This window comes from Microtus ochrogaster, chromosome 8, assembly GCF_000317375.1.
Source record: "Microtus ochrogaster isolate Prairie Vole_2 chromosome 8, MicOch1.0, whole genome shotgun sequence".
In the NCBI taxonomy this organism is placed as follows: domain Eukaryota; kingdom Metazoa; phylum Chordata; class Mammalia; order Rodentia; family Cricetidae; genus Microtus; species Microtus ochrogaster.
Genome location: NC_022015.1, coordinates 10,355,392 through 10,380,641, shown reverse-complemented (window position 1 = coordinate 10,380,641; position 25,250 = coordinate 10,355,392). Strand labels below are relative to the sequence as shown.

The following is a 25,250-nucleotide window of genomic DNA, read 5'->3' as shown; positions in this document are numbered from 1 at the left end:
GAGAATGGGAGGGAAAAGGAAGGAAGCTGGGTATAAAACTCTTATTGAGAAATGCCAAAGAAGATCCAAGTATGTCACATTCAGGAGATTCAATATTAAAAAGACGAGATGTCACTTCTCAAATTCGCCAATGTATTTCATGTAAATCAATCAGAGACTCATCTGTGTGTGTCTGTGTGTGAAAATTGACACACTGATTCCAAGCACTGTATGTTAGAAACGCTAAGTCGCAGGGGCACCTGGGACAAGCTCAGGGAAGAGCGGAGCGGAAAACGGGTAGCACCAGAGAACATTCCTTTGCACACGTCTGCAACAACTGAGTTAGTCTCACATTGATGTAAAGATAGATGTGTGGACCACAGGCAGGATAGGACTCAGAACATGTGTACAGACAGAAACAATTGACACCCAAAGCAGTGCTGAGGCAGCTGGGTATTCATGTGACGAAAGCTAACTGTGAAGCCCTTCCTTTCCTTACACTGCTCTCGGAGGACACATTCAGAAGCAGCTGTGGATCTACACATGAAAACTCTCTAGGAATCCGGGCCTCAAGCAAAGAATAGAGCGTGAGATGTCGCTGATGATCCGAGTGGATTCCTGGGGTCCACGTGGTGAAAGGAGAGGACTCCTGAAAGTTGTCCTCTGACCTCATGCCGGTGCCCCCCACACACGAGTGATAAAAAAATGCATTGAAGGAATGTGACTCCCCCTCTCTTTCCTAGCCTTCTCCCAGTGATGGAGTCCACAGCGTGCAGCAGGTCATTGGTAGCCATGTTGCTTCTTTTCTAGGGAAGTTTGGCACAGGGATCCAGTCCTACTTCTCTTTCCTACGGTTCCTGGTGGTCCTGAACCTGGTGATATTCCTGATCATCTTCATGTTGGTTTTGCTCCCCATCTTACTCACCAAGTACAAGATCACCAACAGCACCTTCGTGTTCGTGCCGTTCAAAGACATGGGTGAGTGGACATCTTGATCCTGGGTCCTAGCCCACTGTGTCAGTCAGGATGGGTTAGGTTACGCTGCAGAAATGAACAATCCCATTGTCCTTGGTGTCAGTAAACACGTACTTGTCTCTCACGGTCCAGATCCATCATGGGCTGGGAATCGTCACTTCGGAGCCCAAACTACCAGGGCAGCCATGATTGTCACTGTGCCCCAGGGGAAGAGAGCCACAGCAAATGTGGGCTGATTACTGACACTTGTTTTTGGAGATGACACACACAAACACATTTCCTCCACATCTCACTGGCTCCTGAGTTCATGAGGGCACGTGGGAGGAGCAATGCAGGGTGGGTAAGGGGGCGATTTAGCAAACCTGAGAGAACTGACCAGATGACTTCATTTCAAGATTGCTATCTGTGATAAGAATGTGCTTGGAGCTTAATAACAGTTCCACAGGGATCTTGTGCCAGACACTGTATACCCGTTTTAGAGGCTTATATCCTGTGTTGTGTGAAAATCAACATTAGGTTTCCAGGCCAGCTCTGCTGCTCAGTTAACCTTCCTGAGCCTCAGTTTCTTTTTCTATTGAGCCAGGGTGATCATTTAAATAGAGATCATTATTCTTCCCTTAAAACAACACTTCGTTATTGAATACTTAGATCGTGTAAAGAACAGTCAATGTTGGGGCTGCAGAGATGGTGTTGATCTGGTTTCCAGCGCCACAGTGGGCAGCTCACAACTGCCTGTAACTCCAGACGTAGGGGATATGATGCCCTGTTTTGTCTTCTGTGGGGGCACTTGCATACACATACTCTTCCAACACGCATAGTTTAAAATAAAATAAATCTTAAAAGTACAATAATATTAAACACTAAGCTCACTGAATAGTGCTTATCTTCTAATCTTACAGCTTAGGATGTTGAGAGGGGAAGACGCTGAGCTGGAGTGTTCTAAACTATATGGTGAAACAAGGGACTGGAGAGATGACTCAGCAGTTAAGAGCACCTGCTACTTTTACAGAGGATCCACATTCTGTTCATGGCACCCACATCAGCATAGCAGCCGTACCCACCTGGAACCTCTGTTCCATCAGGTCCGATGCCCTCTCCTGTCCTCTGTGGGCATCTGCATGAACAAGTTGCACATATGCACATATATCAACAAACAAACAAGCAAAATGAAGCAATTAAAAAACCCACTGAACAAACAAAAATAGCTATAACCCCAAACTGTTTAGTAAAGGAACAGTAAAAGAAACCCTAAAAACAGAAATGAAAGGAGAAAAGATCTATCAGACACACTGGGACGTGAACGCAGAGCCACAGGGAATAACAAGATGTATGGACAAACTCACAGGCGTATCTGAGTGTGTATCCACAGCTTATGTTCCCAAGCTGCAGTGGATGAGTTGGTGACATAGTGAAACTCTGACACATGTCCTTTGCGTTGTTTCCTGCAGATATTGAGTGCACAGTCTATCCAATAAGCAGCCCTGGCCTCATTTACTTTTACAGTTTCATCATCGACTTGCTCTCTGGCACGGTGAGTCTTTAACTCAGTCCTTTGTGGACCCTCCTTACACTGACAGTCAAGTTGTGTAGACGCTGGTATCCTGCATCCGGGGCTCTGTGCTGTGTGCCCATGATCTTACAGGTAGAGGCAGGAGAATTGCCAGGCCAGCCTAGGCTGTATGGCTAGACCTTGTCTCAAAATGACAACAAAATTCAAAACACAGTGTTCTTTGTCAAAGACCAGTGAGAGCCGAATGCCAGTGTTGGCAGTGAGCAGTGAAACAGGGTTTGCGGTGAGCTCACTAGCAAGTCCTGTGCTTCTACTGACCTTCTGCTAGATTATACTGGAAATACTCTCTGCTGATTCCAGTTGCTGGCCTTCTCCTCCTCTCTGCTACCTTTGTATTGGCCTGAATTAATATAACACTCTGCAGTTAGCATCTCTGATCTGAAAACTCAAAGCCAGATTGGGGACGTTTGGGATTGGCTGATGGACACCCAACTGGTGAAGTCTATGGGAAGAGTCCAAATTCTGAAAAGCTCAGAAATGTCAGGTCCTTCTGGTTCCAAGCATTCCAGACAGAAGACGCTTAGCCTACAGATGGTTTAATCTTTCTGGAAGCTGCTAGTATTAAAATGCCACGCCATTGCTTTTCTGAACAGTTAGATTAAAAAGTCTGGGATTTGTCCATGGTATTTAATATGGTGGCACGTGGGGGGGGGAGGTGCTTTTACATCTTCAAAGTCATGTTTTCTACAAAAACAGCTCAGAGGTTGTTGGTGTACAGTCGAGTGCCGCATACATAAATGAGGAAATGAAAGCTGCACAAAGGAGGACCACACAGTATCGTGCCCGAAGTCATTGTTACAGAGAGCAAAACTTGACTCGTCATGGTGGAGCACACCTTTGAATCTAGCACAGGGAAGCAGAGGCAGGTGGATCTCTAGCAGAGGCGTGTTCTAGGCCAGCCTAGTCTACAGTCAGGGATACATAGTGACACCCTGTCTCAATAAAAAAATAAAAATTCTTGGAACCTCAGAGCTACTGTCATCTCTGTTCCTCCTCCTCCTTTTCTCTTTTGTCTTTCAAATCAGGAACTCAATAAATAGCCCCACTTCTTCACATTGCATCCCACAGGCAGTGTATATTAGTGTGTTTTAAAGGACAGTTAGTGGCACAGGATCATGGATGTTCCACGCAACCTGTCCTGAACTTTCTGCAGTGTTCTGGAGAATCGCTTGGGTCTGTTATGCACAGTGAGAGAGTGGTTGGCTCATGAGCGCTTGAGATGTGGAGTCTGTGCCTGAGGAAGGGGTTTTATTTCATTTCATTTTTGTCACTTTCTACAGAAACAGAAAAAAAAAAAAAAGAGGGCCAAAAGGCCACAGGCTTGACTTCTGAAACAGGCTCCTTCTGAGGTCAGGGAACTTATTCTCTGGACTCTGTGGCCCTCTGGCCCTCTGATGTCCCTTTAATGTAAGGAGAAGGTTGTGAGAACTGAGATCAATCTGAGGCCATGTGGAAAGGGATCCGAAGAGCTGGACAGATATTTATGATGTGTGTCCAGGCTTTGAGAAAGTGGGAGACAGTATGGAGTCTTCTTTTCTAAGTTTGCTCCTATTTACGCATTTTCTTACTCAGGTAGTGCGAGAATACGTGGTTGTCATAAAAAAAATAAGACTTTGTTTATTATCTGTTTGTTTATTTTTAAACAGTCTTGCTGCTTGGCTCAGACTGACCTTAAGCTTGCTACCACTTTTCTCTGTCTGCCTCTACTGCTTAGATCCTTGAGCCATTTCCAGCTGTTGTTACGTGTGATTTGGCTCTGGTGTCTCCGTATCATGTGTTCAGAGGACATGTTTTCCCCTATAAAAGCTTGTCGGCTGGAGATGTTTGGGTGCTTGCTTCTGTTTTCTGCTGTGTGTCTGATTTTGTTGTTGTTGGTGGTGGTGGTTTGCTTTGTTTTGTGTAGACCAGGCTGGCCCTGAAGTCACAGAGATCCACCTGCCTTTGCTTCCCAACTACTGGGATTAAAGGCAACTTCTGTGCCTTTTTGTGCCTGTACGGGACACCCTTGATCTTGCTTTGTGGCAAGACCTGGTCTTCCAGCCTTGCTCTTCTTAAGGCTGCTTTGGCTGCTGGCTCCCTTGTCGTTGCATCTAAACTTTAAGACCAGCTTGTTAATTTCCGAATGAAGCCAGCTGGGTTCTGATTTTGTGTGTGTTTGTGTGTGTGTGTGTGTGTGTGTGTGTGTGCGCGCCGGTTCCATAGACCCATTTGTAGAGTATTGATATAGAAATCCTAAACCAAGTACATGAACAAAAACAAATGGATGCCTTTCTGTTAGTTATTTTTGGTTTTTCAAGATGGAGTTTTTCTGTGTAGCTGCCCTGACTATTCTGGAACTCGTTCTGTAGAACAGGTTGGCCTCAAACTAAAAGATATCAGCCTGCCTCTGCCTCCCAAAGTGTGTGGACTGGAGGCATGACCACCACCACCCAAATATACATATATATTTACATATATGTATATGCGTGTGTATGTACACACACATATATAAAATATTGACCCTTTTTGTTTGTTTTGTTTTGTTATTTTGAGATAATGTCTCTTTTAGCCCAGGCTAGCATCAAAATAGTTATGTATCTCAAAAAGAATGACTTTGAACTTCTGATCCATCTGCTTCCACCTCCAGAGTGCTAGGATTGCAGGTGTGTGTCCCCATCCCTGTTTTGAGCTGGGATTAAACCCATAACCTTGTGCATACTAGGCCAACACTCTACCCTTTGAACTGCACACCCAGCCCATTTTTATTTCAAATGCGGTTCATAGTTTTCACAATATACTATTTATACTTGTGTTAAACTTATTCCTATGTGTTCTTTTTGATGCTATGGCCTAGATTTTTTTTCTCACATTAGTTAAGTGTGGCTTACCATTTAATTTTCTTAAAGGTTTTTAATTTTTGTTTGTATATGTATGTGTTTGTGTGAGGTTATGTGGACATGAGGCAGTACCCTTGGAGGCCAGAAGAGGGCGTCAAGTCTCCTGGAGGTGGAGGAGGTTGTGAGTTCCCCTGCTGTGGGGACTGGAAACCAAATGGGATCTCTGCGGTGCATGTGCTGCTGACCCATCTTCCCAGCACGTCCCAGGGAACTTTGATACTCAGGTGTTAGCAGATCCGTATTCCCCTAACACTAACTGAGCAGCCCATATACCTTGAGTTTTGCTTTGGTGTGGAGAGATTCCGGGGTGAACAAGGGCACTCCAGTGTGGGTCCCTCGAGGCGGGGAGGCCTCCTTTGATTGCCTGCCTGCACTCACTCACCCTGACCTGTGTTCTTGCTTTGTTCAGGGTTTCCTGGAGAAGACCAGCCTTTTTTATGGACACTACACCATTGATGGAGTAAAATTTCAGAATTTCACGTATGATCTGCCCCTGGCTTACTTAATAAGCACAATTGCCTACCTGGCCCTGAGTCTCCTCTGGATAGTGAAAAGGTAAGTGTGCCTTGCTTTCTCTTTCTCCTTGACTTTTGTGTCAGCAATGTTCTTGTTGCTGTGACCAGATGATACCTGTCAGAAACAGTTCAAAGGAGGAAATATTTATCCGGGCTCGTGGGTACAGGGAATTTCAGTCCATCACAGTGGGAAGGCATGGCAGCAGGAGCTTGACAGAGAAGCTTGTTCATAGGGTGGTGGGTAAGAAGGCAGAGAACACTCTGGTCCAGGAGTCTAGCCCTGTGACCTACCTCTGTGAGCTCGTCCTGCAACCTCCCTACATTTCCCCACCCTTTTAAGTGTGTGGCGGCATCTCCGATTCTCAGTGACTGAACTCATAGTTTTGGAAGGCAGGGCCTGAAGGATGAGCAGAATCTATGGGTGGGCTTCGGAGGAAGGGGTTGAGTGTGCTGCAGGCAAGGCTTGGAGGAAGCAGAAGTCAGGAGCTGGCAGCCGGAGCAGCGGTCTGAGTTGAGTGTGTGCTAAGTGCCTCTTCCAGGCCCCTCTTTCTCACGGGCTTCACTCTGGCTGGGGAGTGTTATGTTAACTGGGTCTCTGTTGGCTTGCAAGTGGCAGAAAACCAACTCTAGTTAATTGGACCATTGGGGAATTGAGTGTGTGGAGAGCCAAGGAAGGCACGAGACTGATCTGAGAAGGATACAGCCTTCGCTTGGGAGTGATGTCTAGGGCAAGAACCGCCTCAGCTCTGAGCAGCTGTATGGCAGCAGCTTCTTGCAGTGGTGGGAAATAGCACATCAGTTTCCATCAGCCTGCAGTCTGCCTGATCGTGGGCACAGAAACGCCGTGAAGGTGTTGTTGCTCTGTCCACTCAGATACCTAATCCTGACCCTTCCATTGTGGTCAGAGCCGGAAGACTGTTGATGAGCTGAGTCCCTGATGGTGTGTGTCCATCCCCTGGTTAGGGTCATGTATTATAAGGGGAGGGGAGCTGGGAGTCTGGTTCAGAGATCGAAGCTTTGAGTTCAATTGTCAGCATTGCAACAAATGAATACATAAGGTAAAATTTTTTAAAAAAATGCAAATTATTTTGAAAAGGTAAATTACCTCGTGGAGGGCTGAAGAGAGGCTCAGTGGTGTGTACACTGGCTGCTCTTCCAGAGGATTGGGTTTGGTTCGATTTCCAGCATCCACATGGTGACTCACGACAATATATAACTCCAATTCTGGGTGATGTGATACCCTCTTCTGGCCCCCACAGGTAACAGGTGTGCACATGGTACATAAGCAATACATGCAGGCCAAACACCCTACATATACCTACCATACACATAAAGTAGGTATAGCTTTAGAAAAGAAGTTATTGAATGGATAAAAGACAGTGAATTTCACCAGTGAGATACCTGCTCAGCTGTCACATAGAATAAACTTCGTTGTCCCAATGGACCAGCAATGCAGCCATATCCGACTTCGTAGATCTTAAATGAGACCAATTCGCGTGCCTGTATGTTGCTGCTGTTCTCAGAAGAATACTTGTGTTTCGGGGTCAGGTCGGTGGAAGGGTTCAAGATCAACCTGATCCGGAGCGAGGAGCACTTCCAGAGTTACTGTAACAAGATCTTCGCTGGCTGGGACTTCTGCATCACCAATCGCAGCATGGCCGAGCTAAAACACAGCAGCTTGCGCTATGAGCTCCGAGTGAGTGCTGCTGGCTTACCCTGGGGAGGGACTTCCCTACCAGGCTGGTGCAGGGAGGCTGTGTGCAGGTTACATGGGATCTCAGGCTGCATTCTGTCTCAATAGCTTCCTCTTTGCTGGTTTTAGGAGCTCTTTACAGCAAACAGTTTGTCGGGTTGATCACCTTTTGCCTGAGCATGGGTGCTGATAACTTGGGACTGAGAACGGAGGTAGGGCACACAGGGCAGGTGGCATCTTACCCCCATTCCCTACTGTCTTATTAATATCCCACCTGGCCATAGCATCATAAAGGTTGTTTGTTCAAGAAACGTGAAGGGTGTGCTGTGATAACAGAATGGATTAGAGAGAAGCTGAGGAGTAACAGGAAAACTTCCACGTTTAATAGGAAAAGAGAAATGAATAGCATGTTGGTCAAACCCATGAGGAAAAGGTTGGGGGTAGGGATCTAAAGCTGAAGGAAGGTGGGTGGAGTTGGCTCTATTTACTATTCATTACGCTAACCTTGAACAAATTAAATTCTGTTAGAAGCAGAGACTCCCAGGCTGGATTAAAAGCAAACATAGCAGGACATACCCATAATCCTAGCAACTTGAAAGGCAGAGGCAGAAGAGCTAAATCTTGAGGCTGTCCTGGCAACTCAATAAGACTATCTCAAAAAACAAAAACTTTTTTTTTTAAGGGCTGGAGATATTGGTTGATGGTAGAGGGCTGGCCTGGAGTACTCAACCCTCAGAACTTCAGATAAATAAATTACCAATTAATAAACAAAGTTAAAATAATGATATATCCTATTTAAGGAAATACTGCACTGTCTGCATGTGTGCACACACACATAGACACACACACACATGCATCATAAATGCCTATTCGGCTTACACATTTATTGCAGAGCCAAATGCAATCTAGAGTGGAAGGTTCTACCTTACCATAAGCCTTAGACATAAAAACTGGTGGGGCTTAGCCTGGGAAGGTATCTCGGGCAACATCTTTAAGAGAAATCTGTGGGCTATGTTACAAAATGCTCATGAATGAGTTTTCTTTGGTCCGTAGGCAGATCTGGAGGAAGAGCGGATACGACAGAAAATAGCCGAAAGGACCTCGGAGGAAACCATACGCATTTATTCTCTGAGGCTGTTCTTGAACTGCATCGTGCTGGCCGTGCTCGCGGCCTGCTTCTATGCCATCTACCTAGCCACTACCTTCTCCCAAGAGCACATGAAGAAAGTAAGTGCCCCGTGAGAGTCAGTTGACCTTGCCCCCTAGCATGGCAGCGTGCCGGGTGCCCTGCAGATCTCTGTGGAAGATAACCAACATCATTTCTCTATTCGAGTGGAAGGAGAAGTTCAGTGGATATAGGAATGGCAAATCAGCTGATCAGAAACTTTTGTTCTGGGAATACCTCTTCCCGCCTGAGGAGTTCACAGTATTCAGATCTAAGCCGGCCACCTGTGTTTTCTGACTCTTCTAGTTCACAGCCAGGGCCTCAGTTTATAAGAAGAATCCGTGTTTTAAAAGCCTTTTTGTCTTAAATTGCATGTGTATATGTAGGAAATGGAGTTGGTACCCATGAGTGCATGTGGCTGTGGTGATCAGAAGAGGGTGTTGGAGCCCCTGAAGTTAGTAGCTGGCTATGGATGCTCAAAATGGAACCCAGGCCCACTGCAAAAGCAGTACACAGTCTTAACTCCTGAGCCGTCTCCCTAGTCCCAAGCACTGTTTTTAAAAATCTGTGTTGGGAACTGAGTATGGTTGTGCATACCTGGAATTCCAGCACTTAGGAGGCTCAGAGAATCACAAATTCAAGACCAGCCAGAATTTCATAGTGAAGTCTTCTTTAGATATATAAAAATGTCTAAATTGGTGTAGTGACCGTCAGTCATCAGGCATTAGATACCCAAATACCATAAATGCCATCCAACTTGTAGCTTCATCATCTGTTCATATACCGTGGCTGCTTTCTGTATGGTACGAAATGGTTCACTGCCGTATCCACATTCTAGGTAAAGGGAAAGTGGGGAGGCTGGGGCTGACTCATCTCTTCAAGGATGTGATACAGAGTTTGATTTAAAAATTTCTGACTGGGCAGGGGTGGTGCACGCCTTGAATCCCATCTGGCAGGCAGAGGCAGGCAGATCTCAGTGAGTTTGAGGCCAACCTGGTTTACAAAGTGAGTTCCAGGACAGTCAGGGCTACACAGAGAAACCCTGTCTCAGAAAAACAAAACAACACAACAACAACAAAAAACTTCTATTGCCTCAGCTAGAATTTAGTTACAGTTGTGTACCTGGCTTCAAGGAAGGCTAAGCAACTTAGTTTTCATCTTGGATATATATATATATATACACATATACATACACACATATATATGATCATACACACACACACACACACACACACACACACACACATATGATCTGCTCCTAAGGTAACTTGAATGGGCTGTCCACACAGCACACACAGAATTCTGTGTACTTCACTAATATGTCCAGCAGCGTTCATTATTCTTCCAGCGTGTCTGCCTGTGTGCATCGAAGGAAGGCTCTAAGCAGCCAAGGCTTATGTTTCCCAGCCGCCTGGGTTGATAAATGTGCTTTGTGTGTCTTCTCAGCATGCGCAGCTGAGTTCTCTGCAGTTCAAATCTTCACCATCGCCACCCCACTTAGGCTGACCGGTGCTTTCTGTTATCTTTCCAGGAAATTAACAAGATGGTTTTTGGGGAGAACCTCTTGATATTGTACCTCCCTTCCATTGTGATCACACTGGCCAATTTCATCACCCCAATCATCTTTGCCAAGATCATCCACTATGAGGATTACTCGCCAGGCTTCGAGATCCGCCTGACAATTCTTAGGTAATGCCTAGCTGTGTGCATGCCTGGTAGACCAGTGCTTGCTCACGGCAGACATTGCTGGTTGCTTGTGGCTTGTTTTCCTGCGTGCATGCCGGGTAGACCAGTGCTCACTCACGGCAGACATTTCTGGTTGCTTGTGGCTTGTTTTTATGCTACACTAAAAATCATCCTTCCTTTGATGAGCCCCATGAGTAAATTATCATTTGCCACACAGTGAAGGTCCCTAGGCTTCGGAGTCTCCTGTCAGTGTTACACTTCTGATTCTGTGTTAACTGAAAGCATAGGATGGGGCCCTAGAAGGACATACTGTTCCAAAGATGTTAGAACTGCCAGCATCAGGTAGAATCCAGAGAGTTCATAGTGAGCAAAAATAGCCAAGCGGATACTGTGTTTGAATTGGATAATTTTTTTCTTCTTCTCAAATATCTGAGATTGAGGGTTTCTTTTTTTTTCTTTTGAGACTTAGTTAGGGTTTCTATTGCTGCAATGAAACACCATGACCAAAATGCAAGTTGGGGAGGAAAGGGTTTATTTGGCTTATACTTCCAAATCACTGTTCATCACTGAAGGAAGTCAGGACAGAAACTCAAACACGGAAGGAACCTGGAGGCAGGAGCTGATGCAGAGACCATTGTGGGGTACTGTTTACTGCCAAGTTCAACATGGCTTGCTCAGCCTGCTTTCTTATAGAACCCAGGACCACCAGCCCAGGGGTGTCCCCACTGTGCCCTTCCCCTTCAGTCACTAAATAAGAAAATGCCCTACAGGCTTGCCTACAGCTGATCTTACAGAGGTTTTCCCACTGAGGCTCCCCCCTCTCTGATGACTCTAGCTTGTGTCAAGTTGACATAAGACTGGTCAGGACAGAGCTCATCCCAGTATGTGTAAGAAGGCTAAGGAATTTATCTTTTATCCTGGAGAGCCTTAAATGTGGTTGAGCAAACTGCTGTTGAGAGAGGGACGGCTGTTAGAAAGCTTCTATGGTGTTAATGGCCTCAATTCTACGTCCTCCAGCCTCAGCTACCGAAGTGCTGGGATTTACAGGCCTAACCCGCCACTCCAGACTGTATTTATATCATTTTTTAAAGCAAGACAACAACAAAAACTTTGCATTTTGTAACTACAGGGATGGAGGGATTTTTTTTTTATTAGCACTTATCTGAACAAAACAATGTGTTTCATTGTGACATTTTCGTGTGTGTGTGTGTGTGTGTGTGTGTGTGTGTGTGTGTTTCAACCTTACTGATTTCCTCCACATTCTTGGGCCTCTCATCCTGCATGTGGTGCCCTCCCTGTCACTGTAGGAAGTTTCAAGCCTTTCCACTCAACAGCTGCATCCATACCTGACCTTTGGCCCACCTTGTTTCATGCTTTCTCTGCGTTTATGCTGGGTTATATTAAGGAGCTCTTAGGTGGCATGCCATTCCACCCGTAAACACTTCAGTGTTTCCAAGTCACCAGGACGTGGTTTAACAAAACTTTACCCCACGTTCCAAAATAGAGCCAGTCTCCATGATGGAGAGGGTGGCGACTTGTTCATAGCAGAATCCACACAGGTCCACGTGCTGAGCTGACTACTCGGTCTCTGTCTCTCTCTGTCTCTGTACCTTCCTCCCTCCTTCCTCCTTTCTGAATCAGGGTCTCACTGTGGCACAGGCTGACCTTGAACTCATCATCTGTGTGCCACCATGCCTTGCCTTTTCCTGCCTTAGGACTTGTAGAGGCTGGAGAGATGGCTCAGTGGTTAGGTGCGCTTGCAGAAGATCTGAGTTTAGGTCCTAGCACCCACAGCAGGTGGCTTCTAACAGCTTGTAACCTGTAAAAGCCTGTAATCAAGGGGATTTGATGTCCCCTTCTGGCCTCCATGGCCACTTGTGTGCATGTGCACATAGCCATACACAAACACCTACATATGCATATAAATAATAAAAATTAATAATACTGTAACACTTGTTGTAAAATATGTATAACATCAAGTTACCATTTGATCATTTAAAGTGTACAACTCACTGGTCTTAAGTCAGTTTCCTACCATCTGCTTCCCAGCAGAAACTGTGTAGTTCAGGTTTGCTTACATGGACCTCAATGTAGGGTCCACGGAAGTCCAGCCTGACGCCTTCTCTTCCCCGTGCCTCTTCCCCAAGGTGTGTCTTCATGCGGCTGGCCACCATCTGCGTGCTGGTGTTCACGCTGGGCTCCAAGATCACGTCCTGCGGTGACAACCCCTGTGAACTCTGCGGCTACAACCAGAAGCTCTACCCGGTGAGCCATGGCCTTGACTCCCAGCTTCAAGGCAGGTCTGACCCCAAGCTGGGCATGGTCAAGGGCTTGGATGCTGAAGTCTGTGCGGGACCTTAGGGGCAGCAGGATGGGGATGTGGAGATGGTTGAGGATACAGAAGGCTGGCTTTCTGCGCTGGGAGTGGGTCTGTTATTGTGTCTCCACGTCTTGATTTCAGTGCTGGGAGACACAGGTGGGACAGGAAATGTACAAGCTGATGATCTTCGACTTCATCATCATCTTGGCAGTGACACTGTTCGTGGACTTCCCTAGGAAGTAAGTGTGGAAGCCCTTGCCACCCCAATTCTATGACCGGAAGCTCTCGACATAGCTGCTCCCCACAAACGCCGGGTGACTCCACAGTCACTGAGGAACCATTGATGTCTGCTGACTTTCAAATGGCCCTAGGCTGTTGACACCATAGGAGCCTCAGCTACCCACATCTTTAGGTGGTACCCTGGTACCCGGGATAGAGATGGTGCCTCCCTTCACAAGGCCTCCTGGTGTAGACTTCCTGCACTATGCAGCCAAGGCCCTGCCAGGGCAGACACGCTGGATGCAGCTTCTGGATCTGGATTCACACCATCTTCTTGCTGATCTTGTGACTTTGAGCAAGTTATTTCTCTCAGTCACAAGACACTGAGTTTCTCACCTGAGTCAAGGAAGGGACGAGAGCAGGGCCATCTGAGCCTTTCTCTGAGAATAAGCAAGAGAACTGACTTAGTTAGGGTTTCTGTTGCTGTGAAGAGACACCGTGACCATGGCAACTCTTACAAAGGAAAACATTTAACTGGGGCTGGCTTACAGTTCACAGGTTCAGTCCATTGTCATCATGGTGGGACATGGTGGGGCGCAGGCAGACGTGGGGCTGGACTAGGAACTGAGAGTTTACATCGTGATCCACAGGCAGCAGGAGGAGTTTGTGACACCAGGCGTAGCTTAAGCAACTGAGACCTCAAATCCCACCCCCACACATTTCCTCCAATAAGGCCATACCTATTCCAACAAAGTCACACCTCCTATTAGTGACACTGCTTTATAGAGGCCATTTTCTTTCAAACATCACAGTAACACACACCAAAACAGGGAGAGCACTGTGGCGCAGAGCTCAACAGGACATGATCCCCACCACTGCTGTCACTGTCCTCCCAGGAGTCTGAAGTGAATCTCTGCTCGCCACACGGTCAAGGCACCCAGGGTGTGATGAGGCAGGCCTATCAATCATTCTAGCAGTCAGGAGGTTGGGGCAGGAGCATCCTGAGATCTAGACCATCCTGGGCAACCCAAGCAGTTCATTCAGATGCAGAATTATCTAGAAGTCCAGTCTGGAATTATCTAGAAGTCCAGTGAACCCTAAAGGTAGATACCAGAAAAGTTAAAGTAGGGGCCAGCAGGCTGTCTCAGAGGGTAAAGGCAGTGGTCACCTATCCTCATCCACCTAAGGTTGTTCACTGGACCCACACTGTGGAAAGAGAGAACTGACTTCTACACGTTGTCCTCTGGTGTCCACACATGTGCTATTACACGTCTGCATGCGTGAGCACATACACACATAAAAACATGCATAGATACATTTTCTTCTTAATAAAAAAGAAACACTGGGCCGAGGAAGTGATTAATTCCACAGTAAAAGCAGTTGCTGCACAAACACGAGGACCTGGATCCAGATCTCCGTCACTCCAGCACCTACATAAAAGCGTGGAGTGGCTGCTTGTGCCTGTAATCCCAGCATTGTAGAGTTGGAGAAGGAAGGGTACCTGGGGCTCAATGACTAACTCCTTCAGCCTAATCAGTAAGGCTCAGTAAGAGAGTCTGCCTCAAAACACAAGGTGGAACACATCCGAGGGAGGCATCTGATGTCACTCTCTGGCCTCTGCAGGTACATTCACACACCTGCATGCACAAACATGTGGACACTCTCATATATACAACTCTCTCTCTCTCTCTCTCTCTCTCTCTCTCTTTCTCTTTCTCAAACTTGTCTTGGAAATGATGTTGGTTGGTGGCTATGGCTCTGTAGCCTTAGGGGCACTGGTAGGATCAGGTAAGAATGTGTCTAGTTTGTTTCCAGGCTCCTGGTGACCTACTGTGCATCCTCGAAGCTGATCCAGTGCTGGGGACAGCAGGAATTTGCCATCCCAGACAATGTCTTGGGTATCGTGTATGGACAGACCATCTGCTGGATTGGAGCCTTCTTCTCCCCGCTCCTCCCTGCCATCGCCACCTTGAAATTCATTATCACCTTTTACGTGAAAGAGGTGAGGAGAGACACGGGGCTCCCACCCTGTACTGCTCGTTCTGTTGCTTTGCTCTTGCAAATCTGTGGACAGGAACCCAGTGCCCTCCAGCATGCCAGGCCAGTGGTATAGCCTGGAACTGTATCCCCCAGCCCCATCTGAGTCCTTCCTTAGCCCCTGAGACACATCGTAATTACATGTCCCTCCAACCCAGGGCCTCATGCAATATCGTTTCTTTAATATGTGTTTATTTATTTATTTTTTTAATATTTATTTTATTTATTTATCTATCATGTATACAATATTCTGTCTGTGTGTATGTCTGCAGGCCGGAAGAGGGCACCAGACCTCTTTACAGATGGTTGTGAGCCACCATGTGGTTGCCGGGAATTGAACTCAGGACCTTTGGAAGAGCAGGCAATGCTCTTAACCACTGAGCCATCTCTCCAGCCCTGTAATATGTGTTTATTCTGAGAAAAGATTTCCAGTAACTTTTTAGCTCTTTTTTGCTGTGTATCTCTGACTAGCCTCAAATTCCTGGTCTTCTGCCTTGACCTCCCAAGTGCTGGGCTTACACATCATTTTTGTTTTGTTTTGACAACTTTCTCAAGCACATTTAAGAATTGGTTCGTTGCTATGATGTAATTGTGACTGATTGTGACTGACTGAACTGAGTCTCAGCTAGGAATTCAACAAGAGTGGTCTATTTCCATGACATTTAGCCAAGGATTTCTTGATTTCTGTTTTGTAATTTTGGAGTCAATGCGTAACTTTTCAGGGCGTAGTGACTGGCCCAACTCGTGATCCCCATGCATTGTGACAGGATCAGATGCTCCATGGGTGACTGCAAGTGGCCCTGAAGGTGACTGGCTGGTCTGAACTTACTAGTTTCTTCATAATCATAAAGTAAGCCATGTTTGTTATTTTTTAAAATGAAGACAGATCTTTTTAATGATTTCTTTTCATTATTTTTAATTCTCTCTCTCTGTGAGTGTGTGTCTCACACATATACATGTGTGGTAGATGGCAGAGGTGTTAGGTTTTCAGGTGAGTTACAGGGAATTGGAGCTGCCTGGTGTGGGTGCTGGGAACTAACTCTGGTCCTTTGTAAGAGCAGTACACGCTCTTAGGTACTGAGCCGTCTCACCAGCCCCCATACTTACCAAACAATAAAGCAAGCATAGTAATCACCACCCTTCTACCGTTTTCTTTGTTAATAAGGCAAAGATTTATTTTTAATTAGTTCATTTTTTTAAGTGCTGGCACTTGAACCCAGAACGTTGAGCATGTTAGGCAAGTCTGTGCCACCCACCAAGTTGAAAATTTGTTGATTACCTGGCAATTAAAAAATGGAAATAATAGCATTCATCATGCTGATGCTGACAATAGCAGATAATATTAGTCCGTGCCCCCCAGTGCCCCCACTTCCTATCTGTAGTGCTTACCTCCAGCCCTGGAATAGCCACTAATGTTTTATGAAAGAGAATGCAGAGACTCAGAGGGCTAACTGGCCCCAGGTCACACAGAGTGGGCATGTCTCCAGAATGTTAGAGTCAGGTGTAACTTGCTGTCAACTGAGTACGGTTGCCCACCCTGTGAGTGGGACCTCACTTTATTCTGGGCCAGACTTTATTCTGGGTGCCTTAGCCTTTGGCCAGTGTTCTCATGTCTTCATTTGGAAACGTCAATTAGCAGGACATCATTAGAGGAGATAGGGTGGTGGACGGAGTCACAGGAAAACGCTGGCTAGTTAGTGAGCTCCCATGTGCCGTGCAGTGAAGGGCAGGTGAGTGAAATGGGTCACCGGCCTAGGGGACACAGGTTCCAGGTCCGCCCTGCTGTAGTCTGACTCGTCCCTAGAAGTAAGCTCACAAGTTGTTCTGGTTCTGATGGAATTCAGACAGGTTTCATGTCCTAGCCAGAAATGCAGGTGGCGATGTTTGTTTGTCTGTCCTATTAGAAACAGTATGCCTTTATTTTTTTCGTTCCCTCCCTTTTTACTTGATATTACCTTCAAATCTCCATCCCCTCAGTGTAAATATTTATTTCTAACACATGGGAAAGATTATGCGCTTGTAAAATGTTCAAGCAAAATATCCCCTTAGTTGGCATAGATCACTGTAGATTCACTTCTGGATATTTGAATCCCTGTGAATATGCATTGTGTCCCACAGGTCACTCTAAAGTGCTGTGTGCAGTACATCTTTCAGATCCACTTTAAGGAGCCCCCACTGTCAGCTTCAACATTCCTTCTGGAGTATTCCCTCTGTTCATCAGTTATAGCATCACTGTGTTTTGGTCCATTCTTCTTATGTCATCACCATGAATTTCCCCAACTGGAATCTGCACCGAGCATTCTTCTCTTTGATGTCTGCATGATTGTACCCTGGCAGGGCTAGACTACAGCGTGGGACCCTACGACTCAGGGCTCTAATTGTTTCCTTTCTCCTTTGTTCCATAGCTGAGTCTTCTTCACACCTGCAGACCCTCCCCAAAGCAGTTCAGAGCATCCAATTCTAACTTCTTCTTCCTGCTGGTGTTGCTGATTGGGCTGTGCTTAGCAATTATACCACTAACAATTAGCATGTCTCGGTAAGTATATCTTCATTTTCTTTTCTTTTTTTTTTAAAGATTTGTTTATTTATTATGTATACAACATTCCTTCCATGTATGCTTGCATGCCAGAAGAGGTTACCAGATCTCACCATAGATGACCACGAGTCACCATGTGGTTGCTGGGAATTGAACTCAGAACAGTCAGTGCTCTTAACCTCTGAGTCCCCATATCTTAATTTTCTAAACTGCTCCTTTCTTTTGTGACTTCTATCTCTTTATGGACAAGAACCTGTAACATTCTTCATGGGCTTTTCTAGAGCCCACAGAGGGTCCCTGCTGGCTTCTTCATCTACCTTTTTTGGTTTTCCATTGCTTTTTTTTTTTTTTTTTTTTAGCCTGGCTACTTTTTAACCCCAGGGCTGGGGAGGAGGCAGAAGATAGCTGGAGGAATAGACACAGACAGCTCCCAGGGCTCACTGGCCAGCCAGACTGGTCAAAAGGACAAGTCCCAGGTCCAGTGTTGATTGAGAAGCCCTGCTTTAAAACAGGAAGACACTGGTGTTGACCTCTGCCTCCAGGCACTGACAGACAAACACATGCACACACACACACACACACACACACGTACATGTCACATGCATTTGTGTACACGTGCATATGCACACACACACATGCACACAGAGGAAACATTGCTAATTATTTCTGTCAGTTTCAAATTTCTCAGCTATCCCAGCACAGTCTTCGCGGTTTGTTTTAAAGCAGCAGCCTTTCCCATGTCCCCGATTGTGCTCAGCCATCATGCCTTACAGTCCTCTTTGATTCTTTGAGGACTTCCAGCCCTTCTCTCTGCTTTGAATTAAAAGACTGGGGAATACACGGTTGTCTAGTATGTTCATTCTGTGATGTTAACCTTACATTTCTGCCTTGAATGTCCTGCAAATGGAAAGTTAGACCTAGAGACCTGATGGAATCTCAGGGTCAGCATTTCCAAACATAACCCTCCAAAAACTCCTGGACTTGGGAGCTCCCTGTAGGCTATTGCAAATAACTATTCTGGCCATGCCTGGGCAGACCTCTCAGCCCAGGCTGCCATCCCACCCTCTCTGTCTTGGCAGCATCCCTTCTTCGAAAGCCTGTGGGCCGTTCACCAACTTCAACACCACCTGGGAGGTCATCCCCCAGACGGTGAGCACCTTCCCCAGCTCGCTGCAGACTCTGATCCATGGCGTCACGTCAGAAGCCTTTGCCGTGCCTTTCTTCATGATCATCTGGTGAGTGACAGCCAGGCCAGACCAGTATGTCCGCTCTCACCTGGGAATTGGAGGGTGGGTGTTAGAATGCTTTCTGTTGCTGGGACAAAATGCCAAGAGACTCAGTTTAGAAGGAGAGGAGCTTTATCCTGGCTCAGGGGTTCACATTCTGTATTCCATGGTCATGTGGCCCTGTTGCCTTTGGCCCTGTAGTGGCCGAGTACAGCATGGTGGGTTAAAGGAAAAGTGTCAGCTCAGGACCCCAAGACCAAGTTCTCAGCCCAAAGACCATGATTGCCTAACAAAGGGCAGGGAATAAGAGACCTCTGGAGAGACAGGAGACAGGATAGGAGGAAGATAGGATGGCCCATAGGAAAATGGCAGTTTATAAAGGAAAAAGGGGAAAACCCTGTGTTAGGATAGGGTGTTTAATGTTTGCTTTTTTTTCTTTTTATTTATTCTTTGTATTTTTTACACCATGCACCTCATCCCATTCATTTCCCCATCCCTATGTAGCCACCCTCTGTCCTTGCAACTTCCCCCTACCAAAATTAATAATAATAATAAATAAATTTAAGAGAAAAAAGAAAACAAAGTAGAAGGGAAAGAAATCTCATCATAGAAGCTGCAATGTGGCACAGTGAGTCACACAGTAAACCCTTTTATCCATATATCTTTACTTGCAAGTATTCATTGCAAAGAGTCATTGGTCTTGTTCAAGGCCTCCTCTTTCTGCTACACTATCAATGCTGGGCCCTCACTGGGACTCCCCTTGGTTATCCTGTTGTTGCCCTGTGTTGTGGAAACCCAGAAGCTTTGGGTCTGCAGGACCGGTCCCTTCACGTGCTCCAGCAGATCACAGATGGGGTGGTTCAGGTTCTGGGTAATTGTAGGGTTGATCAGCCCACTAGCTCTCCCTTGTCTTCACCCCCAGAGTGAGCTCTCCTTCATTGCCTCGGAGAGTTCACCCCTTGCAGAGATAAGCAAGGGGCAGGCACAACCAGCTCTCCTGCTTTCCCATCCTCAGGGTTAGATCTCCCCACACCTACACCCTTAGAGCCACTTCCACCGTGTTGCCCAGGCGTGGTGTAGGGGCTGCAGCTGATGAGGGTCGAACTAGCTCTCCCACTCTTATGGCCTCGAGGCCAGCGCGTGTGCGTGCGTGCGTGTGCGTGTGCGTGTGTGTGTGCGTGTGCGTGTGTGCGTGCGTGCGTGCGTGCGTGTGTGTGTGTGTGTGTGCACGCACATGGTGGGGGGATTGCTGGCCATCTCTCCCCAACCCATGCTGCCACATGACAGATAAGTGATGGGGACAAGCTCTCCCATGCTCGCAACTTTGGGGCTGGCCCACCCACACCTCCACCAGTGGAGTGCAATAAAGCTACGCATGCGAGTTGCGGGGCCTTCTCTCTCTCCAGTGTTGCAGCTGGTGGCAGGGAGGGGTAGCTGTTCTGCCCTTCTGATCTCAGGACCAGCTCTTCCACCTGTCTCAGGTGTAGATGAGCAGGGGTGGGGAAGAAGAGGTGTTTAATTTTAATTGGGCATGTTAATTAGGTGAACCAAAAGGGGCTTTTGATTGCTGGACTTTGCTAACTGGACCTTGGTAGTCAGTCTCAGGAGGAGGAAGTGGCCTACTAAGGAAATGGGCCTTGGTGGTAGCTTTAGGGATGTAAGCTAATGGTTTTTAGCAAGGCAGAGGGAATGGGAGAAAAGGTCAAGCCCTGCCAGAGGCATACCCACTACGCTCGAGCTGGCCAGAGTCCCTTCGGTGGGAACACATGGTACAGTAGGCCCGTTCACTTCATGCCCACTGGGAAGCAAAGAAACAGGAAAGGACCTGGGTTTCAATACCCGTCAAGGACACACCCCATTGAACTACCTTCCTCTTGCTAGAGCCCATCTCCTGATGGCACCACTGGCTGGGAGCCGCACTTTTAGCACGTGGGCCTTTGGGAATACCCCGGAGTGTCACATGTTAGGCTTGACAAGTTACTGAGCTTCTCTGAGCCTCACTTTTCCATGATAAATGGAAATAATAATATTTTTAAAATGGCATAATAATATTTACTCTTTCAGGGGGATGTTGACTAGACTCAGGAAGTTTACACTCGTAAGGCCCGAGCCCCGTGTGCCTGATTATAAAAGCCCAGTAAACACGGTCTATTTCTAACATCGCTGGTACCCGGGTTGTCTAAATCTCACAGTCTATGAAAAAAAAAAATAATGGATCAGTGGGCGACAGAGGAGCCCTAGAGAGGAGCTTGCACTTGAACTCTGCCTCCACCTTGTCTAAGCAACAATGAACTATTATGACATCATTAGTCCAGTAAAAGCCCACTCTAGGAAGCAGCTTAAAAAATGCCCATGAAAAGGGGACTCCCACTCCAGCTGAGATTGATAAGATGATTTAGGGATGCTCAGCTGGACTTCCCAAGGAGCTGAGTTCCCGCAGCAATGGGTTAATAGTCCACCTGGTGCCCCCTGGTGGTGGACATCTGCTCTGCCTTTGCTGTCCTTGGAGACCCCTGGCTTGAAGAGACTTGTAGACTCTCTACGTCTCCTGGTTATTTGGTGCTGATTTGATCAGCCCTGTCTGGGGACATGGACAGGAACGAGGTGAGACTGGCTTCCCTATGAAATGGGTTCTTGCCCTCTGTCCACTATAACGTGACCCCGTCTGAGCCCCAGAGCTGTAGACAGGAAGCTGTTAATGGCTTTTAGTCCTTGTCACCGAGTTTTCCTTTATCCATCTCCCAGATGAGGAAACTGAGGTCTGAGTGCCCACCAAGTGAGCATTCCCAGCCAATTACCGACACCCTTAACTGACTTTCTGGGCTTTTCCCTCTTCTCGCCGCCACTCAGCAGTCAGGGGAGGAGCATTAGCAACTTTGTAATTAGCAGAGAATAAAGACTTCTAAGTCAGACTCTCCTGCCTCCAGGTGTCTCTCCGGCCGTCGGCCATATGTTTAGGAGATAGGAGGGCTGGCCCGCTTAGCTCTTTTTTAGAACCAGAGAAAACATAATTCAAATGAAATAATCAGTGTATTTTGTATTTTAGTGGCCTCCAGGTGTCACAGCTCCCCGATGAGTGTTGGGTGGTTCTTAGCATCCTGCAGACCTGGGGTGGTTTTTGTTGACCTGCAGATAATACAACCTCCCTGTGAGTGTTTGGGTGGTTTTTAATGACGTTCTGGTAATGCAGGCTCCCTCACAACCTGTCTGTCTTGTCTTGCAGCCTGGTCATGTTCTACTTCATCGCACTGGCTGGAGCACACAAGCGGGTAGTTGTCCAGCTCCGAGAGCAGCTGTCCCTGGTAAGAAAGCACAGACCCAGAGGGTCAGGGCCAGGGACATTAAACCAGGACTCTGGGCATGATGGCACAGGCCTGTAGTCCTAGCACTCAGGAGGCCGAGGCGGGCAGGTCACAAGTTTCACATAAACCTGGTCTACACAGTGAGTTCCACACCACTAAGACCTTGTTTCAGATAAAGGGGAAAAGATAAAGCAGCCATCTCTAGTTTCATTCATTCACCTGGTTCATTCATTCATTTATTCACTCAGCTGGTTCATCTAGTACTGTGCCAGAGAGGCAGAAGCATTAAAGAGTGAGAGAAGCGATATATTTGGGGTGGGGAGGTAGCCCGGTGTGTGAAGTGCTGCTGTACAGGCATGTGGACCTGAGCTCCACCCAGGCATCCAGTAGAAGGCTGCAGGCATCACGGCCTACATGTGTAGGCCCAGCACAGGGAAGCAGATCTCTAGGCTGACTGGCCAGGAGGCCTAACCTCAGGCAAGTTGCTGGTCTAATTAAGAAACTCTGTCTCCAAACATGGTGGCCAGGGAACTCTAGAGATGACTCAGTGGTTAGGAGCACTAGTTGCTCTTGCAGAGGACCCGAGTTCAATTCTCAGCACCCATGTGGTGACTCCCAGTCATCCATAGCTCCAGTTCCAGGGGATCTGATGCCCTCTTTTGACATTCTGCAGGCAGCAGGCCTGCACAGGTGCATATACACACCGTCAGGCAAAACACTGATGCCCATAAACACATCTGAAGATAATTTTAAAACAAATACCACCCCTGCCTCACCAACCCCACTTGAGGAATGGTACCTGAGGTTGACTTGTGACTGCCCCGTGAAGGTGCACATCCGTGCACACGTGCTCCCCCACCTCCACACGAGCACAAACACATCTGTAAGGGCGTGTACACACAGTGAACTAATTTCTGTGACGATCATAAGAGCTAGGTATGTGCCAGGATGGAGGAGCCAAGGCTACAGCAGCCAATGGCTGTGAGAGGCCTGTCGGAGGTGACGTCAGAGGTGAGACAGGAATGATGGCAGGCGCCAGTTATTAGAGGTCCTTAGAGGGATGGAAGGACCCCATGTGGGAATAAGCCAGGCACTTTGGGGAGACAGAAGAATGGGGGTATATGGTTGGAGGGCCATGAAGGACAGGGGGCAAGATGATTCTTTGACATTAGCCAGAGGTCACTGCATTGCCTGGCAAATTCAAAAGGTTTCGGTTTTGCTTAGTATTTGGTTAAATTGTCTGAGACTACATCTTTGTAGCCCCAGTCCCAAACTCAGTGTAGTCAAGGATGGCCTTGAACTTTTGATCTTCCTATACCCACCTCCTGAGGGTGGGAGTTACAGGTGTGGACCACCACACCCAGTTTAGGCAATGCTGGGGCTGGAACCCAGGCTGTGTGCATGCCAGGCACTCAGCCCATGCGTGTTTCTAGATCTCCAGCTGCCCCGTGGACAAGGGGCTGTGGTGGGACCTCCGGTGAGGGAGACAGGCCAGCCTGGAAGTCACGGCGGCATTCCAATGGCTGGAATCCCTTACCTGGAGTCTGACTAGAGACTCACTAGAGAGAAATAGCTTCCCACATTCCTAAACATATGAGACAGACTTAGAACCCGCTTCTCTTTTTCAGGAGAGTCGTGACAAGCGTTATCTTATCCAGAAACTAACCGAAGCTCAAAGGGATGTGCGGAGCCAGCCGGCTTGAGCAAGACGCTGCCTGCAGCTTCTCAGCGTGGGGCCCTGGAGACCCTACAAAGTCCACCTGAGTGGAACTGTTAAAATGTGTTTTTCTAGACTTTAGGGCTTTCAGTGACTTAGCCAACCAGGCTAACCCCTGGAGAGCCATGGCTCCCTAAGGACTCTACCAGAACACTGACTTCTCAAGTTGCTCGGGCTTTATTATTGACACCAGAGAAGGAGATTTTTATTTATTTATTTATTTTTGTTTAGACTTTTGTATCTTTAAAAAAGGTTTGTATGTGTTGTTTTTTAAAGTAAAACTGAGTTCCCCCATCTCCAAAGCTGGGCGGTTTCTTTGGAAACCTTTCCAGGTTGAGTGAGTAACCTCTCAAATGCCACTGGTGACTTAAAATTCAACCTGACTTCATTTTTCAAACGAACATGCATCGTTAGGTGCTAAAGGCTTGGAACAGCTGATAAGAATGTGGAAATATCATCCTGGCAGCTCCTGCTGTGTGCCCGGACCACACTTGAATTTCTGCCCCCGTCAGGATCGCCCTTGAGTGGGAGACTGAGGCAGGTTGTAGCCCCTGCTTCTCACCTCTCCAAGCCTTTCCCGCAGCCTTGTTCACTCCTCAGGGGAAAGGTGACCTTAGCTGGCTGGCTAGCCACCAGCCTTCTGATTCTACCTGCCTGCAAGTTCTGCGATTTGATGATAGAATTGAAGGAGGGTAAAACCTTGCAAGGTGGATGGACAGTTCCTCTCTGTTTTCCAAATGTCATTCCTCTCCCTTGCATGGACTTCTTCATTCCTGAAGGAAACCAAATGTTTCAGAGCCAGGCTACAGTGTTCTGTTTGGTATTGAAGCCGTGGGTAAGGCTTGGGGGTTATATGTGTGATTTCAGATGTAGATCCATGGCCTAGTCTGTTGATAAGAACAGCACACAATACAAACATAGGTTGGGTTCTGATTGCTTAACTACACATTTCAAAGGGCTAGGCTTTGTTTGCCTGCACTTAAAACTTTGGATGTGTGTACCTTTGTTTTTATAAAACGTTACAGAAACAGAGCATCTCTTGCGATCTCTGCTACGGTAAAAACTGTATTTAATGAATACCTCATCATGTGTCTTCCAAAGCTGGCCCTTTTAACAGTGCCTAATTCGTTCACCTTTTACCTGAAAGTCTGTCAGGGTGCTACGAGTCCTGTGACAGACAGTTTGAAGCTTCGGTTTTTCACTGGCTCCTAACCTTTTCTGACATTTAAAATTAGATTCATGGTTTTAGAAAGCTGCCAAGAAGGATCTCCCTCCTCTGACCACTGCCTTGTTTCTCAGAAATGATTGGCTTCTTGCTCTGGAAGGAAAGCAAACTTGTCATGGTGAACACATCTCTATATGTATAAAGCGTGCTTTGTGTGTGTCCTCTCTCTCTCTCTCTCTCTCTCTCTCTCTCTCTCTCTCTCTCTCTCT

At 47.0% G+C, this 25,250-nt stretch overlaps 1 protein-coding gene across 2 annotated transcripts in view; it reads left to right on the top strand.

Moving 5' to 3' along the window:
• The window catches only part of Tmc7 (transmembrane channel like 7), a 51,828-nt gene extending 26,584 nt beyond the window's left edge, over window positions 1–25,244 (top strand). The window contains exons 4-16 of one of the 2 annotated variants that reach the window (XM_013347657.2): window positions 790–957; window positions 2,403–2,485; window positions 5,810–5,955; window positions 7,464–7,611; window positions 8,662–8,835; window positions 10,305–10,462; window positions 12,607–12,724; window positions 12,921–13,018; window positions 14,814–15,000; window positions 17,441–17,571; window positions 18,651–18,806; window positions 22,021–22,099; window positions 23,728–25,244. In XM_013347657.2, coding sequence (XP_013203111.2) covers window positions 790–957; window positions 2,403–2,485; window positions 5,810–5,955; window positions 7,464–7,611; window positions 8,662–8,835; window positions 10,305–10,462; window positions 12,607–12,724; window positions 12,921–13,018; window positions 14,814–15,000; window positions 17,441–17,571; window positions 18,651–18,806; window positions 22,021–22,099; window positions 23,728–23,802 — 1,721 coding nt within the window. In that variant the 3' untranslated portion in view covers window positions 23,803–25,244. Of the gene's footprint in view, window positions 1–789; window positions 958–2,402; window positions 2,486–5,809; window positions 5,956–7,463; window positions 7,612–8,661; window positions 8,836–10,304; window positions 10,463–12,606; window positions 12,725–12,920; window positions 13,019–14,813; window positions 15,001–17,440; window positions 17,572–18,606; window positions 18,807–22,020; window positions 22,100–23,727 lie in introns of those variants that run through there. The other variant, XM_026781612.1, reaches the window with a different exon arrangement.
• Window positions 25,245–25,250: the final 6 nt, after the last annotated feature.